General features: G+C 42.7%; 1 protein-coding gene across 1 annotated transcript in view; it reads left to right on the top strand.

The window, feature by feature from the left end:
* Nucleotides 1-13,150, top strand: part of CRMP1 (collapsin response mediator protein 1) — a 50,483-nt gene extending 37,333 nt beyond the window's left edge. Inside the window, exons 9-14 of the mRNA XM_061992432.1 lie at nt 1,149-1,305; nt 5,311-5,452; nt 7,003-7,173; nt 8,397-8,576; nt 11,152-11,317; nt 13,031-13,150. Of these exons, the coding sequence (XP_061848416.1) occupies nt 1,149-1,305; nt 5,311-5,452; nt 7,003-7,173; nt 8,397-8,576; nt 11,152-11,317; nt 13,031-13,122 (908 nt within the window). The 3' untranslated portion in view covers nt 13,123-13,150. The remainder of the gene's footprint in view (nt 1-1,148; nt 1,306-5,310; nt 5,453-7,002; nt 7,174-8,396; nt 8,577-11,151; nt 11,318-13,030) is intronic.
* Nucleotides 13,151-18,929: the final 5,779 nt, after the last annotated feature.

Raw genomic sequence — 18,929 nt, 5'->3', positions numbered from 1 at the left:
GGTGACACCATCACAGATCCTAAATATTTATGGCTGGGAAAGATGAAGAGAAATCCTTCTACATTTTTCAGTTGAGAAACTCCCCACAAACTGTCTCCTTGAAGACTGTTTTGTAACTCTTCTTTATCCTGTCTTCTTGTTTACATTTCCTTTAGACTGCTGTATCTCTATGGAAGGGATATATTTTCTTCCTAACAGAATCTAGCACATCCTTTCTGCCTTTTGAGAGTATTTCAGGGTGTCACCCTCTGAGGGATGGTTTGGGCAGTGAACTTGCTGTTAGAGATGCCTTGCTGGTGGAGGCTGATCCCATCGGATGTGCCCTGGGGACATCCATGAGGCAACACTGCTTGCTGGGGCTATGGAAGGATGGATCATGGAATCATACAATGGTAGGGGTTGGAAGAAGCCTCTAGAGATCATCCAGTCCAAGCTCCCTGCTAAAGCAGGTCCCCTAGATCAGGTCACACAGGAACGTGTCCAGGTGGGTTTTGAAGACCTCCAGAGAAGGAGACTCCACACCCTCCCTGGGCAGCCTGTGCCAGGGCTCCCTCACCTGCAAAGTAAAAGGAATCCAGGTTACACTCACCCAAAAGGGACTTGTGAGCCTGGAGGCAGCTGCTTTTGTAGTTGCATTTCAGAGACTTTTCTGCTGTTTGGTGCTACAAAACATTTGAACAATATGGGAAAGGCAAAGGGCAAAATATCGTTTTGATATTTGTGTTCTTGGAGACCTGCGGTATGGTGCTGGGGACCATGTGCTGCTCTCTGCTGGTGCTGTGCCCAACTTGGGACTAGTAAAAAAGCATCTGTCTGCTGAAGCCCATCCTCCACTTAAATGCACTCCAAATGGGAGCAACAGAGAGAACACGGCTGTGATTAAAACATTACAAATGAAACCCAGATCTGAACTGTCTACTTCTGGTTTAGAAAGGGAGCTTTGTTAGTATACTGATCAAAAGCATGTGATGCTCCGAGAGCCTCCTGATTAATTTTTTATCATACAGACAAAGCCAGGGCTGCTTAATTTTCTGGGAGCTACACTGGCCACGTAACAATGTGTAAATTAGACATGGCTGCATGCAGCAAGCAGTGTAATGTGCTGAGTGTATTATAATCAGTTCTTGTATATTTTTGCTTTCCCCAAGGTCCTCTTGTTTTTGGAGAGCCGATCACTGCCAGCTTGGGGACAGATGGGACACATTACTGGAGCAAAAACTGGGCCAAGGCTGCAGCTTTTGTGACCTCACCACCTCTGAGCCCTGATCCTACCACTCCAGATCACTTAAATTCACTCTTAGCATGGTAAGGCCATGGTTTTATTTTTTACAGGCAGATGGCCAGGCAAGTGCAAAAGCCACATGGGATGCAGCACCTAGGGATCAGCTCAGTTTCCTTTAGACCAGTCTCATACACAAAGTAGCAGACGAGAGATGTAGAAAACCAGGGATGGTTCTATCATTATGTTTAGACTGTCAGTCAGGTGAGCAGGCATGAACTCTCCAGCTCCTGGTTAGCATGATAGGCAACTGCTGACTGATCAGGATTTTTTTGTTTTTCTTTTTCTTTCTGTTTTTCAAGTGATTTGTAGTTGTACAGCTGGATAGTCTTTAGCTCAGGACTTCAAACTGGCTTTCTCACAAGTTCTTTGTTTCCTTCTTTCACTGTTAATACATGACTGGATGGCATCCTCACTACCCAGCAACAGTTGGGTAGACAGAACCCCATCTATGACAATGGACTGAGTTTTAAGCACTGGTCATATCTGACAAGCACAGCTCCTGTCAGGGACTTGGGTGGAGACAGTCTGGTGACTGGAGGGCGCCACTTGACACGATAGGGATATGGGCTGATTGTCTTCAGGTTGGCAGAGAAAGGGTTGCCACTAGAGACTTGAAAGGAATGTGGACAGCAGAGGGAGGAGTGTTTTTCTTATGTAGAAAAGAAGACATCAGCAATACCTTGCCAGCAACCCAGACCATAAACAGCCCTGAAAGTATTTCCTGCCCGTAGCCAACTGTGGGTCTTCTCTAGCTTAAGCAAAAGACCATCTGCTTTGAAGTGATACAGAAATTCACAGCTCAAGTCCCACAGGGACAGATTGCTAATGCTGGAGTGAGGGAATCAACTTACCATTCAAAGCCTTATTGAACAGCACATGGTGACGCTCATCTCACCCCCTGCTGCCCCTTTCAAGTCCAGTGCTGTACACAGACAAGGAAAGTTTGAACCCTAAAAGTGACCAACTGGTCTTCAGAAAGCATTTCATCCTGAGGTTAGCTCTGCACATGGCTAACTGGCAGGCTGCAGGGCAAGCAGTGACCTTGAGGCTGGTAACAAAGCCTCTGCATGTGCAATTAAGTCTTGGGCAGAGCTGCCCTTGAGGTATGTGGGCACACAGGGATGATGGGAACTGCGCCCAGTCAGTGCCACTACTGCACCATGCACATCTCTGCTTGCACACAGTGGGTCAGGCTGTGCCACCCACCAAAGCAGGTTTTCCCTCAGCTGCCCTGAGGGTGCTGGATGGGCAGCGTGATTAATAAATCCACAGCTGAGCTCTGGGTTCCATGTGGTTCTGTAAGAATACACAAGGAGTTGGTTCTCCTGAGACAGTCTGATGGCAGAAAGTGTTTTCCATAATTGAGCTTTCTGTTCCTTAAAATAAGAACAACGAAGAAAAATGACTTCTCGGGTCTGATCCATCACTATCAGCACTGTAAAGAGTGAAACTCACTGCTTGAGCCAACATGTTTGGCTTTTTACTATCAGACACAGCTACACATTTTCTAGAAGAGAGTCCCAAAATAATAGTATGTAGGTCAAAACGATTATCTAAAATAGCAAGAGAATTTTTAGAACTGGAATCCAAATAATGACTTTTTTTAACACTAACATCAGGAAGACAAACTGAGGAGTCTCAGAAGTTTTCATTATCCTCCAAGCATGCTAAAAAGACATGGTTTTTTTTTTCTAGTGGCTTAAAGTCCTAGATCTTAAATGACAGGAGCTTAGCCTGCTTTCAGTTTTAATACTTTCAATCTATACTGTGAAACTAAAAAAAGAACTGTGTATTTTATCTGTCTGCCATGTATTTGTGGGGAATTTTATGCAAGGATGATGTTAAAGATAGTATCACACTTTTCTGTCTCATTGTTCATTAGGAGACAGATATCTTCCATTCATTAAAAACTCTTTGCAGCATTCTTCCTCTGCAAGTACACAGGGTGCTGCTTGTGCTATTTGCCATGGAAAGTGTTGGTTTTTCACTGAAAAGCTGAATGCATAAAAATCCAATTGGGTTTGCCTCATGAGATTTGGTCCTTGCTTCATCCATGAGCCATGTACCTGAAACAGCTTTAATCTTCCATGGCATCCTGTGTGTTGTTGCCACTGTGCTGTGCCATTTCTTCTGAGCTAGAGATGTGAGGTCTCAGTGCTCTGTGGAAGATGTAACCTCCCATTAAAGTCTTGCTTATGCTGAAGAATAAGATGATGAGGTATTGATGTGGCATTTAAAGATATGTCCATTGTTAATTCCCACCACTCCCTCTTTTGACGATGTTTTCTATGGTGATCTCCTCTTGTCAGTCAGTTTTTTAGCTGATGTGATGCTCATCTCCCATTTGACAGTGGAGTGTATCTAGACAGTAGGAGTGCCCATGTGGTTAGTCAGGAGGTGTTGGACATCTCTTGAGTGATGTGATTCAGCTTCAAAAGTCTTCTATTGATTGGATTGGGGAGTGCAGTGCATGTCATTAAATGTCATGAAATTTATCTTTCAGGTGTAGGAATTAATAGCGTGGTGTAAGAAGCTCAACATAACCTCAGGGAAGTGGGCAGTGATACAGGGCCTGGCTGTGACATTCATGTTTTCATGGTTGTATTCATCAGAGTGCAGAAAAGAGAGAGGGTAAGCCACAAGAAGCTTAGCTGACAGAAGAGCAAGAAAGAGGAAGAGTGGCATTTCAGTCTTCTGACTTTATTGTATTAGAATAAATGAATATTTCACTGGTGGATTTGATTTAATCCTATGCAGTAACAGCAGTCATTAATAATCAGGAATAGCTAAAACAGAGCTGCCTTTTCACTGTTAGATCCATGGGTTTGGCTTCTGCTGAAATCTGGATGGATGGAAGTGAGCATGGTGAAGAACAGAAAAGAAGCGAGACGTTCTCTGCCTGTCAGCAATCATTAAGGCTAGCAGCACAGAAAACTGTGTTAGAATTACTGATGACAGTTAGAATTACTGTGACACTTTTTTCCTTTATACTTGGCTTTTTGTTAGCTTGCTGGAATCTAGACTTGTGGACCAGAATAATTCAGATGTTTCAGAGCTGGACCTTACATAATCAGTTAAAGAAAAGGATGGCCGGCTCTTGAGGACATCACCCTTCTGGATTGATGGCAGAGAAAGCACAGCATGTTTTAACATGCTTGCCTCCTGTAAGCCTAATCAAGACCTAAACATATCACTGGTTGCCTGTGGATATTGAAGAACCTATCTTCTTTCTTTGTCTGTTTTTAAAAGATTCTGTATATTGGCTCTGTTCTTCCTCCTTGTTACTGAGAGCAGTTGTGATCCAGTTCTGGTCTCTCAAAAAAAATTTTCTCTAGGCTGAAAAAAATGATTTCTTAAATAAAAGCATTATTATTAGTTGCTGTTTTTGTGCTTTACTCTGTGCCTTTTTGTAAATAAGATCTTTAGGTTAGATAAATCCAGAGCACCTGTTTGACATGTACTATGCCTGCCTTTGTTTAATTGGAAGACTACCTGATAAAAAAGTTCCCTTTTGTTTTTATTTTCATGGTTCTGTTTTGGAAGGTCAGACAAGGAATACTTGTGTAAGAATTGCAAGAAACATGCATCTGCAGAGGAGAAAGAGAGGGAAACAAGCTTGATTGATGGTCATGACTTTGCATTTTTAAATTTGCCATTATTGTTTAACATGGTTGTGAATTAATTTATGTTAGTAGCAGACATTTCATACAAGCTTCTCATCATTTCTTTAATCCCAGAGCAATCCTTTGTCCTGGTTAGTGGACTCCTGCCTGATCTCTGTTGATAAGCAGCCTGAAACCCGAGAGCTGTAATCGGGGAATTCAGGGGGCTCCTGGGGGAAAGTGGAGATGTCCAATGCCATTGTTGCTCATCAGTGATCTGTAGCCAACATGTAAAGGCTGCTGATGGGATTTACAGCCTGTGCCTTTGTTGTGTAGGCTCGAAAGATCCATTTGCAGCTGATCTGAGAGCAAAATAACCTTGGCAGGGCAATTCCTGGTCTAAACCTCTGTCTGTTCCCTCCCCAGTGGGGACCTGCAGGTGACGGGGAGCGGACATTGCCCCTATAGCACTGCCCAGAAAGCCATTGGAAAGGACAACTTCACTATGATTCCCGAAGGAGTCAATGGAATTGAGGAGAGAATGACTGTTGTCTGGGACAAGGCTGTAGTAAGTAATTACTTGCTTTTATGGACTAAAAAGAAATTGAGTGTTGGCTGAGTAATGAAAACCATGAGATTCTTGGTCGGTACTTAAGTGACTTTATAATATATTTCTGAGAATTTCCTGAGAGAGTGCTACTAAGAGGTAAATTGTTTATTTCAAAAACCTTCTCCAGTTTTATAAACAGGGCTGTGTTTCACTTTTGACACTGCAATGCCATCATGTCTTATTAGACCTGAGGCTTCACAGACTCCACTGCTCCGTTTTCCAGCTGTGTCAGAGTGGAGGCTTCTCGGAGGTGTAGGATCTGGAGCAATTTAATGGTTTTGAAGTGGACCCCATATAAACATGATGAATGGATTGTTTGAATTTGGGAAGTGTCTCATCGTTTCTGAGAAATAACAAATGGGTGGCAGCTGAGCCTGAGGCTAGACAATGAAATGCTTTGAAGAGGAACATTGCATGTTATTGGTACTGGCATATTTTGTGGTGAGGTGCTGGTATAAGTTAGCAATTTTGTGATGGTTTCGTGGATCTTAAAGTATAATGATGTTCTTCCTCCATTGTCTTCATATACACATTCATGCACACACACTCTTTTACTCTCTCACACACATGCTCGTTACCTTACATTGCATTGTGCTCAAATCCGTATCTGAGTGGGAAGTGGTAGTGCTTACAATTCTCTCAGCACTTCTCCCAGACTGTGTTTAATAACCACTTTCTTCAGGGACCACTACTGAGATTCCAGGCACAGAAGCAGCTTCACATATCTGCCATAAAGGAGCAAAGCAGGGAAGCAAGCAAAGTGCAGCCAGACAGTGATATTAATCTTTTGTTGCTCTCACAAAGGGAAGGAGCTGCAGCAAGGACTGGAAATGGGATTTACAGGTGGTACCAATTCAGTCCTGCACCATGGAGTAGCTTATATTTTGCAAATCTCATGTTTTACCAGGCAGAAAGTGTTTATTTAGTGTTCAAAAGTTTGGCACTATTTAATACTAAAAAGTTTGGCACTGTTATTCTTCCTTGGAATATTGTTCTTGCTTATTGCCAGGGGAGAACCCAAAATATTCTACATCTATTGGGAGTTGTGTTACTTAGATGTATAGGTTTGGTAATACTAGTAGAGTGGACTTAAGTGGCAAGGAATGTTTCTAAAAGAGTCTGAATCTCAATCTTTTATTTAATCTCATAATACTCATAGAACTCTCTCTATTTTGAAACTGTTAAATGGAAATTACTAGGATTAGCAACAAAACACACTTAGGCATCAGTGTGTTGAGAAAGGAATCTTAGATAATGGAGCAACTTGTTGATAGTGTCTGCATTCATTGGCTGTTCTTTGGGATGCCAGGAGTAACACATTCATTTATGTGAAACTCCCAAGTAATGTGCCTTCTATGAAGTGCTGCTTGATAAAAATCTCTGTTTCATGAAGCATCACCATACATAGGCAATCTGTGTGCTTTCTAGTATACCTCTGATTGTTCAGTACTCCCAGTAGCAACTCCCCAGTTCCTAAGTGTGCTTTGTTCAAATCACCTTGTTTTTAGGCCACAGGCAAGATGGACGAGAGCCAGTTTGTAGCTGTGACCAGCACCAATGCTGCCAAAATCTTTAATCTGTATCCAAGGAAAGGCCGGATTGCTGTAGGTTCGGATGCTGATGTTGTTATTTGGGACCCTGATAAGGTGAAGACTATAACAGCTAAAAGCCATAAATCGGTAAGGGGAGAAGGAAAACTGAATGTCACTGTTGCTTTTCATCTGTTGATCTAGTTCATGTGAACACCAAATGCACAAGATACAGAGGAGTGGGGTAGCTGCTTAATCCTATTCTGAAATGGGTAAATGTTTCAAGAAATAAGTACTGAAGTCTTGCATTAGGAAGATTTACTTTTCTCTCTGCATATTGCTTTGCATTATTTTCTGTATGCTTGCAGCAGATCTGTAAATAAGTGTGAATCAGCAGCTCTGCAGCTGAGGTTAGTAAAGCTGTGATGATAAACTTAAAATCAGGTCACTTTTTTTTTTTTTTGCTTACCAGAAAAGCACCTGGTATTGTAAACTGCACAATTAAATCAACAATATTCTAAACTCTGAGAGATGATTAAATATTTTGATAATACAGATGTGATCAGCTTCATGGCTGGGATTTTCTGTTTAATTCCAAAGCTTTGCTGCATACTTCTCTGCCCCTAATGCAGAGTACCAGTGGCTCACAGTCACATTGGTTTTGAATGAGGCAGTTTTTATCTTATGTGTTGTCTGTCTCAAAGTTGCTACAGTTCTGTGCTTTTGTCTTTTGTATTGGGGAATTTTACAAAAGTTTTACTGGAAATCCAGTAATAATTTATATTGAAAAGGCAAAAACCTATAGAAACCTTTAAAAAGTAGGTTTAGGTGATTCAGTTGGTATTTCTATATCTTAGGATCTCTCTTTATTTCAAGGAAGAAAGTACCAATCACCTGCCCTTTGACAGTTATTCCCATTTAGATTCAGGCTTTACTGGTCCTTTGAGGGCTTTTTTCAGACAGAAATATGTGTGCTGGCCCCTTGGAAATTCCCTTACACAGTCACAGTAGGTGCATGGTGGGACCATATCATCTGGGTGTGTGGCAACTGACTCAACATTTCCCTTCTTATTAAGGCTTACTCCTTGATCTGGATGAATACAGAAAGTCCTCAAAAACAAAAGAGGTAACACCTTGATGGCAAGTGAGGAATGGAAAGGAGAAGTCTGATTCAGGAAAGTCTGATGAGAGAGATTCTTTTAAATAATTTGTTTTCCTTTAGCAAAATCATTGAGTTTTGTTTAGACAAAACATTTTGATACACCTCTTAATGACAGTTACCTAAAACTGTGACTCCAAAGACCGATTAGAAGTTACTAAACTGAACGAGATCTTGTACCAGACTTGCAGTGAATATGTTGGTTGATCCTCAGGCCGTTGAGTACAACATCTTTGAAGGAATGGAGTGCCATGGTGCCCCACTCGTGGTCATAAGCCAAGGGAAGATTGTGTTTGAAGATGGAAATCTGCACGTAAATAAGGGAATGGGCCGCTTCATCCCTCGCAAAGCTTTCCCTGAATATCTCTACCAGCGCGTCAAAATCAGGAATAAGGTAATGTCACATATTATTTAATCTTCTTTATAGCCATACACTCTTGGAACCACAGTAGCACATGGGAGGGGTTATTATTGTGCTAATACAAGTCCATGTCAGATGAACTATATATGGTTGGATGGGGCTTTGAGCCACCTGATTTAGTGGAAGGTCTCCCTGCCCATGACAGGGGGATTGTAATTAGATCACCTTTAAGGTCCTTTCCAACCCAAACCCTTCTATGATTGTATGACTTGTTAAAAACGTGACAAAAAAACTTGTTCTTCTGCAAGTGTGAACTGGTGTTACTTAATTAACATCATGAGCTTCAGTGGGTAGAGCATATAATTGCCAATTGGGCTTAATTACTTTATGTCCAGCTGTGTGGGCTTTTGAAGGGAGATGGAGCAGTTGTGGAATTTACTTTTGATTATAATTCAGGGAAAAAAATAAAATAAAGCTTCATTGGGAAGAAGGTTAGCTAGAAGAAAAACCAGAATTTTAAACTGTTTCTGAGCTTTGAATACTGAACAACCACACTGCAGAGAAGAAAAGCGTGTGAGCCAGAGATACTCATTGTATTTGGCATCTCTGATCTGTTGCTGCTGCATCTGCTGAACTATTTGTAGCATTCACAGCTCAGAAAGCTTTTCTCTTCTATATAATGAGAAGGTTGGGAAGTGACCAAGATTAAGACTGGGTCACATGTGGTTTTGAATTATGTCAGTACTCCTGTGTTGAAAACCAATGGTCTGGGCTCTAGTTAAGGGTTAGTTCAAAATTGCTTCTGGACATTGAGAAGAAAGTAATTGTGTGAGGACAGGTAACAGGACAAATTGACTAAGCCCTATATTTTCTTCAGCCAATCATATATCATAGCCTGTGAGGATGGCAGCTGAAATGAAGTCCATGAGCAGCTTAAGAGGTTTTATCTTTTATCAGTTGTTACACAAATCCTGTCAAGCTGTGGGAAACAAAAGGTCTGCACTTCTAATGAGAAGGGGCACTATAAAAGTCAAATGTATCTGCAAAGAGTTTTGCAAGACAGTGATGGGTTACAAATTTTTTCACTTTCTCCACTTAGATGACATGGGCCTTCTCTTCACAGCTGCCTCTCAAAGGCTCCCTGCATGGCAGTGCTATATAAATTAGTAAAGGTGTCATGTAAATACTGAAAAGAACCCTTTAAAAACAAGTATCAGGGGGTGGTGGGTTACAGCAGCAGTTTGCACAAAAGAAACTGGGCTAAGTAACCTGTGCCTTCCTAGTGAGCCTGGATTTTGGGAAAGACTTTTGATGTTAGATACTTGAGAAATTCTTACCTTTAGATACTTTGGTGAGCAAAAGGACCCAGAGAAGGACTGGTATTTTTGCACTTGCAGCTCCCTCTGCTGCTGACTCAGAGGAAGGGAGAGCAGATTCATGTCCTTTTCCCACTATGAAATTTTATCAATTGGAGATAATGCAGAAAAAAGCCAATGATGGTCACATCAGCCACCATTTGAGTCTGTCAGTGCATGACAAAGGAACAGAGAAAAAGACATGTCAAACAAGGAGCTGCAAAACTGTAACTGCCACAGGATAGCAGTATAAATGTATCCCTGGAACAAGGACTGCAGGATAAATTCCTGTCCTGGAAGATGGATTCATTGCGGTGATGGGCAGCTGCTCTTTTCTGGGCTTTAGTTTTGGCTCAGGCTGTGAGACAGGGGCTCTTTTGATCTTGATGTCCTCATCACTGAAAGCAAGGAAGATACACTGATTTCTGTAGAGCTGGATTAAACCTCTGTGTCTTTCTTTTATGGGATTTTAATTTCACTGTTAACCTCTTGGCTCTGAAACAATAATCTTTCAAGCCACAGATTTCTGATCTTTTTGATGAGCCTTGGATTCTGCAATTCAATGGCTTCAGGCTCTTCCTGAAAATTGGAACTGTTGTTTTAAACTAGTATTTCCTAGCTTGCTGTGATTTTAAAGCCAGTCAGGCTGTTTTGATTGTTGTTTCTCACATTCCCTATAGGAACTGTATCTGGATAAAATCTAGAGACTTCAAACTGAAATCAGAGCTCAGACGAAACTCTGTTCACAAATAATGAAGGATGGGTCCCATTCCACAGTCTAGTGTATAATTGTCTTTCTAGTAGATGACAAGAAGGGGAAACTTTTGAAATCTTAATTAAAAAAATGTTACCACTTTTCAATGAGTTCTGATAAAGATAATGAGATATGTGAAGGGGAGGAGCAGAGGAAACACAGGTAGGAGTGAAATTGCTGCAGTCAGTGTAGTGGGTATGAGAGAGGTGATGGGGAGGGACTTGATGTTACTTAAAATCAAGATCTTAAGTCAGATCTGTTCTTTTGTACCTAATGATGCCTAATAAGGGCATCTTATAATTTAGATATATTATAAAAAGGGATGAGGAGGCTTTATAATTTCTATATAAAGCAGACTGTAGCTTTGATGAGAACACAGATCTCAGCTAATGCAGACTGTAGCTGTGTGCTCAGTGGCCTCTGTGTATAGGCATGACTGCCATTAGTAAGCATTAGCAGAGCATTCAGTGTCTGGGTTTTTGTTCTCCTCTTGATGTAGGTGGGAGGACTGCAAGGAGTCTCCAGAGGAATGTATGATGGGCCTGTGTATGAAATCCCAGCTACGCCAAAATATGCAACTCCTGCACCCTCAACTAAATCCTCCCCTGCCAAAAACCAGCCCCCACCCATCAGAAACCTCCATCAATCCAATTTTAGCTTATCAGGTAAGTCAGCCTGACTCAGCAGAAATGTTTAAAGCCGTGAGTATGGCTTATTGGCGATGTATCTCAATTATAATTACCTCTCTTATCAGATGTGATAGGATCACATAGACTCGTACATATGCATGTACTTACATATGTTTGTATGTGTCTGTTTTATACATTCTTTCTCTAGGAATATTTTACAAATTGACAAATACTCAGAATGTTTACAATCTAATCTTTTCTGTGCATGCAGCCTTTTAGGGTTATTTACCTGAGCCACTGCAGTTAGCTGAGGTCTCTGGTTGATGTGGCTGAGGCCCCTTGGTAGTATATATGGCTGATGGGACTTGGGCCTGGTGCAACTCAATGTGGCTCATATATCTGAGATTTCTTCCTTGCTGCATCCCCAGAAACTGCTACACGTGGAAACCTCAACTGTCCTTGTCCATGGCCAGAAATCGACATGCAGAATCTATTAATGTTCAGATCAGCGTATTTCTTGTCCTCTTTGCTCTTGGTGCCCAATATATTTTCCATGACACGTTAGAAGTAGTCTGGAAAATCACCCTTTGGGGTTTTTGGAAATATTTCCTGTCATTTGAAGATAATTACAAGTGTGTCAAATCCTTATCCTTCAAAAGTCTACAGCCCAATGGGTAAATAAGAAACTCCTTATGTTGTTATGAAAGTCTCTGGATTTTCTCCCCTGTGACAGCCACTGGTGGAATTTTCCTCCCTGACAGATCCTGTCTTTAGAAACTAAATACAACATGTAGAAGAAAGCCCAAGGAGAACTAATACTTTAACAATATTGGAGTGTAGTTTTTCCCCACACCTGAGGCCATGGTGAGCACATACAGATATGTAATTGTCCATAAAGCATAAAACGTGCTTACAGATTTGACCTCTAACTATAGTAACTGACAAGTGAGATTTTCAGCAGCACCAGAAACTGTGGTTTCAGCTGCTGGATCTGGGTATTACCAGGACATCTACTGGTATCGGTTTGATGTGAATTGGACAAATGCACATTATTGTGCTCCTGTGAAATGAAGCAGCACTGGAGACCGTGATAGCATTTAAAGTAGCTTTTAGGGTAGTTTTATATTGTCTTTGGAAAGCTGAGTGTGATCAGGCATTATTTAGCCTGGCAGAAAGCTTGCTCTCACCTTAACCTTTCCACATTTTAAAGTGCAGTTTGAACTGGGTGTGAGTTTACATCAGCTCAATGCTCCTTTCCTCACGGATTTATGATCATTGACATCAGATTTGCTGTACTGTTGATGGGTGGACTCAGCAGGGACAGGTATTCTAAATTTATGAGGCAGGTTAGAAATTTCCTCCTGCACATAATGTGTTTTGGTGTCTTTTCTGTTATTGTGACAGTGATATTTCCTGTCAGGGTTTGATCTTGTGAAGGGAACCCCGTCTGTAGGCTGTCAGTCCTGTATGGGCTTTTCTTCAAGTCAGTGGAAAACAATTCCCCATGTAGGGTGAGCATCAATATGACACCAAACATGTAGTGGTACATTTCTCATTGAAGGCAACTGCTGCTAGGCACTGAGATGTGCCTTGAAGGTCTGTTTAGCACTTCAGTCAGCGGTCTGGCTCAAGGGAAGCCAGGTGACAGTGGTGCAAAGGAAGCAGAGCCAGAACTAGCCAGGTAACAACCTGACTGCTGATGCTTTATTCCTTTTCATAGCTTTGTTTCCTGCTTTCCTGTTGTTGCAGGAGCTCAGATAGATGACAATAACCCACGCCGCACTGGCCACCGCATCGTTGCACCTCCAGGTGGTCGCTCGAATATTACCAGTCTTGGCTGAAAAATGCTGATGGACAGAAACACGAGGATGAAGGATCATGGGAATAATGTCCATTCCCTTCAATATCTGTGTTATGGAACCCACAGTTTTATTTGGTACTAATGGAAATAAAGAACAAAACGTCTTTCTTTCTTTTTTTTGTATAGGAAGAGGTGATAATAGTGTGGTGTGTTTGCTTGGAACTACTTGCCTCACAATTGTGCTTTCATGCCATAGTCACCTTGAAGCATGGTGCTTCCATTGCCCCTTTAGTGACTACAGGTTTTAGCTTCGTCTCGTAACTGAATGATGGTTCCTTTGCACCCTTTCGCTGTATTAGAGTAGTTAATGCATGTTACTGAGTTATTTATGCAAGTTGCATTCTGTGAGTGAGTCCCTTTAGCACACGTTGCCAACGATTGACTAGACACGATGCCAAGATTAATGTCTGTATTTGAGAAACGTCACCAAAAACACCCGTGAAGGAAGAAAATGGCCATCTTGAAAGTATGCAGTAGAGTAGTATAGGCAGCTTCTGTTTCATCTTTAATTTATTATAAACCCAAGAAGCACTTCTCTCAGACACAGAAAATCACTGGGACACGTAGTGAGAACTGGTCTCCGTAGCACCTGTCTGTCCCCACTCAGTACGTTCCAAGTCTGTGTCCTTCTCGTTTCCATTTTAGACAGAGCCATAATTTCTCCATGCCAATGCCGTTGCCACCCCTGCAGGGATTCCTCCACCTGGGCAGTAGTGCTCTCCTTCTGCATGAGATTTTTGGTACTTACAGATAAGCCAGGTTGCTGTCAGGTTTTTAAAGTTTTTTGTACAAAGTTTTTCCTTTGTAATCACATGCATTTTTACTTACTCTACCGTATCAAGATCTACTAGTCGTGGTTCAATTTCTGAATTCAAAGCTTGTGAAATAAAGGAAATGAATTGCTGGGTGAGTGTCTCCCTCTGCTTTTCAGTGCTGCTGCTCCATGACACAGAAAAATGAGAATGGAGAAACTCACGTGTTTCTGTGAGTGAAGGAAATGCTTTTTCCTTCTCTTTCTGTTTCTCTCTCACAAACTATGTAAAGAAACCTTTTCTGTTGCTTTTTACTTGTCTTATTGTGTTGTGGGAGGTGTGGCCGGTGGTGGAGGTGGGGGTGCTAGGAAATCAAGCTTAAGTTGGCAAAACACCTCCCTGCAGCACTGGGCCACTTTGCCCTGGCCTACACTACAAAGCTGCACCTGGAAGCCTTAGAAATGCGGTGCCAGTGGAATGGTTTCATCAGCCTGTGATACTTGACTGCTTAGAATCCATCCATCTTTTCCCTGCAGCAACAAATTGTGTTGGCACAGGGCATGTAGTGCACTCCAGATGTGTGTGGGACACAAAAGTGTTGGAAAGTAGCCTACCTGAAGCCTGACATGTTCCTCTGAAGCCAGTGTGCTGTCACCTCCAGCCTGCCAAGGAAAGGAACCGCTACCTTGGAAAACCCCATTTCAGCCAGCTTGCTCTGAAAACTTGGCAGCAGAGCTGGGCTGATTAAATAACCAGCTTTTCTTTTTGCTTTGGCTTTACTCAGAACCGGTGAAGAGACACTGCAGTTCAGCCTGCAATGAAGTGATTGCTCCCAAAATAAAAATAAAGCCTTTAATGAGCAATCCCTTCCACAAAGGATTCAAATTCATGTTTCCTCTTGCCTGGAGAGTGCCCTCATCCCTAGGGTTGCTCACTTGATGGTTCAGGTATTTGATATGATATGAAGTAACATCATTTGCTCACTTGGTGGTTCAGGTGGTTTTCGGTGAAGTAACTGGCAGAGAAGCCTGAGGACAACCTGCCCTGGGATAACCCACAGCCTAGCAGGTAAGGCAACCTTGAAAAATGCCAAGTTTCTATCTCCACTGTCCTATTCCAACTCATTTGCTGTGAGTGTTGACAGAGACAGCAACAGTTCTGGCAGTCTAACCCTGCAGTAGAAATAAAGCCACTTTGTGAAACGAGGCAGCACATTTGACATAGTGTGAAAATTTTGGAACTGCTGGCTACAATTCCCTTACTGTTTTTCTTGTGTATGTTTGTGCAAGTAGCAAGAGTTGCACACCTCTAAGTAAAACTTTACTCCATCTCCAAGGCTTGTCATGCTTGAGGGGACAGAACTGATTGTTGTGTGAATAGTACTGACAGATTCCACTTTTCCTACATGCTGAGCGGCATCCCAAATCAAAGGAGCCTTTGCTCACGAGGTAGTCAAGATCCACTGTTGCTTCCATGCATTTCTTTTTTGAACGTGCAATGTCTGTGAATAAATACACATGTGGGTGTTTGTGAGGCACTTCATGGTTCAGTGCTTCTGTGCTAACAAGATTGTACTTGTCAGGTCAATGTAACTCTGCTATGATTTCTCTGAGGAGAAACAAGCTAATGTGCCCACACTGGTCATGAGCCCCCAGCCCAACTGCTGCTGCCAGAGGACAGCCTGAAGGAAGCCTGTGGATCCTGTACTGTGCCTGTGTCTTTCCACTCTGGACATGCAATACTACCTGGATGTGACTGAAGCAATGGTTTTTTGGAGCAGAGTTACCTTACTTGCAGGGTCACCAGATGAGGTGAGGGATGGTTACTGTGATACAGCATCAGAGATATGGCATATGCCATTGCTCATTGAGGATTTGAGCAAAGCAAGGTAAGTGGTGTTTCTCTTACCACCTAGAGGTCTATTCACAGGAATGCCCCTGCCCCTACATCACTTACCCACCCTTAACAAAATTAAACAGTAACAGTAAACGTGGATCAGCTGGTAATCCTGAATACATCCTTCCTGAATAGGAAACAGTACTTGAGTTTGCTCCCTTACAGGAGCACCAAGCTGGGAGATGTTAAAATTACACAGAACCAGAGAATTGTAAGGGTTGGAAGGGACCTCTAGAGATCATCTAGTCCAACCCCTTGCTAAAGCACAGTCACCTAGATCAGGTCACACAGGAATGTGTCCAAGCGGGTTTTGAAGACCTCTAGAGAAGGAGACTCCATATTCTCCCTGGGCAGCCTGTGCCAGGGCTTCCTTACCTGAACAGGGAGGAAGTTTCTCCTCATGTTCAAGTGGAGCTTCCTGTGTTGCAGCTTGTGTCTGTTACTTCTTATCCTGACACTGAGCACTACAGAAAAAAGACTAGCCCCATCCTTTCAACACCTTGCCCTTTGGGTATTTATGTGTTGATGAGATTCCCCCGAGTCTCCTCCAGGCTAAACAGCCCCAGGTCCCACAGCCTCTCCTCACAGGAAAGACATCCCTTCATCACCTTGGTAGCCCTCCACAGGACTCCCTCCCGAAGTTCTCTGTCACTCTTGAACTGGTGAACTTCTGTGTGGGGAGCTGCTGTTATATCCACTATGAGAAGAAAGCAGTGCAAAGCTTTCATGCTTTTTGAATCCTCCAGCTTCTGAAAATTGGCAGCAGGGCTATGACCTCTTGATACCCAGTGATCTAAAACTGGCTCTTCACTGTTGCTGTTTGCAGACCCCTTAAAATGAGTCCCTCTAACTGGTCTGATGACTTTGTCAAGCAAGTGATGTGGAAGTGAAGGCTGGATCCATGGACTGTTTCCTGAGTGATAGTTTGGACTGGTTTGTTTTGTGTGACAGTTTGTCTGTCACCAGAGCAATGCAGCTACATGTTTGAAATCCAAGACTGTACCAAAACTGACACCTGTCCCAGCCATTGAATGTTTCTCTTAGCAATACACTGATCTTCATCCTTAAGAAACAAACACACAGATTGGATTGGCCAGGTGACCATCTACTCTGAGTTCCAGTACCCAACAACACAAGCCTAAGGAGAGGCCAGAAGAACAGAGCAAATATATTATGCTGGTACTCCTGAGAGTTTCCCTTACTTCCAGTGCTTTGTAATTTCTTGAGAAGCAGCATCATCTTTGTAGGTCTCAGTGATATTTTTCTTCCATGAATTTGCCAAGATGCTTTTAAACCTAGGAAAAAATCTTGGCTTTTATGGCTACCTGGAGCAAGGAGTTGCACAGTTTAGCACATTATGATGAAGTGTCAAGCTAGTCCTCATGGCAACAGCTAATTCTTGCTATTTAGACCTGGCCAGTACTGAATTCTCAGTGACCTGAATAAACTGATTTGAGGATAGTTTTTCATCATGGTTGTGGTGACCTTTGCACAAGCTTTCCAGGTATCTTTCAGTGATAACAGTTTTTTTATCTTACATCATCACCATCATCGTTGTTATTGTACTTATTAATCTGTTATATATAACATATATGCGATATATATTAAACTGTTCTTATCTCAACCCATGAGTTTGACTTTTTTCCCTGACTTTCCTCCCCCTCCCACTGCAGGGGGAGTGAGTGAGCAGCTGCCTGGTGCTCAGTTGCTGACTGGGCTTAAACCACAACACTGCCCATATCACACAGCAACTGTCACCAGCTCGAAGGTCCCCAGTACAAGTTTTTTAAATTGCACACCTCTTCAGTGTGCTCCTAGGCAGCCTTACAGCAGGGCATCTGCCCCGTGAGGCTTTCCAGAGTTGTTTACAGCAGAAGGACCATTGTGGGCAATACTGTCACGTGGTACCCAAGGAAGGACTCCAGCACCATGCTGAGATGTTTGAGTTACATGCTTGTCACAAGGCTGTGAATGAGGCTAAGTACAATGAGAAATGACTGTAATAATTGTTACCCTTGATGTTAAAGAAAGGGGAAAGAAGGCATGACATTTTTTCCCTAAACTTCTATAGTGAGTGGTTTTGGTATGTACCTGTAAAGCGTGATCAAAGCTCCTCATTAACCTCTCTTGAATAAAGAAAGGATAATTTATAGGTCTACACTATAAAGCAAGTGTTTTGAGCTGTGACTGGCACCTGGGTATCACATTTTCACCCATCTGACAGCCACTACACTGCAGACCTCTCAGCTGGCAGACTGCTTAGCTGTTTACCCCCCAGGGACTCTCTAGGCACAATCCCTGGCTTGCAAGCAATTTCTACCATCCCTTAAAACACAGGAAGAATATAAAGGTGGGCTGGAAGAGAAGCACCAAACATTTTGGTAGCACATCAGCAGGAAGGAATACTAAAATCATGGAAAGATTTAGGTTGGAATAGGTACCATCTGGAGTCCAGTCTCCTACTCAAAGCAGGACTGATTTAAAAGTTAGGTTGATCAGGACAGTGCCAAGCTGAGAGCTGAAAGTCTCCCAGAATGAATGTTCTACACTCTCTGAATTTTCTGTTCTAGTGATTCACCCATTTCATGGCAAACAATTTTTTCTTCCTGATGAGTAACTGGAATGTCTGTGCTGAAACTTGATGCAATAAACTGCACCCATCTGGCTGGTGATAAAGCATTTCACAGCAAACAGAAATGTCTGTTTGTAGAAACCCCATAGCAGGGCTGTGGGAGCTGCCGTAGCGCCAGGCAGGGACCTGCTACAGCTCCTTCCCTGCTCCTCATCACCCGCTGCAAGGGGATGGAAACCTGCCAGCTGCCCGGGAGAGGGCACTGCTGTCCTGCTGCTGGGATAATCCCAACCTTCCCGTTTGGTAACAGAGAGAAGAGGCCATTTCAGGCGTGCCTAGGCAAAGGAGGGACAGTGCACCATCTGTGGAGGCCTCGCTGGGGTAATTACAGACACGGTTTCTGTGATTAGAGACCCGGTGTGTGTGATTAGAGACCCTTTTCAGGAGATCAGAGACCTGGCCTGGGTGATTAGAGACCCTGCTCAGGTGATTAGGGTATATCCTGACTGTGACAGGAGCTGCTGCAGTGGCAGGGTGGTTTAAAACATCAGCAACTCTCATATGAAA

This window comes from Colius striatus, chromosome 3 (assembly GCF_028858725.1).
Source record: "Colius striatus isolate bColStr4 chromosome 3, bColStr4.1.hap1, whole genome shotgun sequence".
NCBI classification, from domain to species: Eukaryota; Metazoa; Chordata; class Aves; order Coliiformes; family Coliidae; genus Colius; species Colius striatus.
Note: the sequence above shows the minus strand (reverse complement) of the source record. Positions and strands in the feature narration are given on the sequence as shown.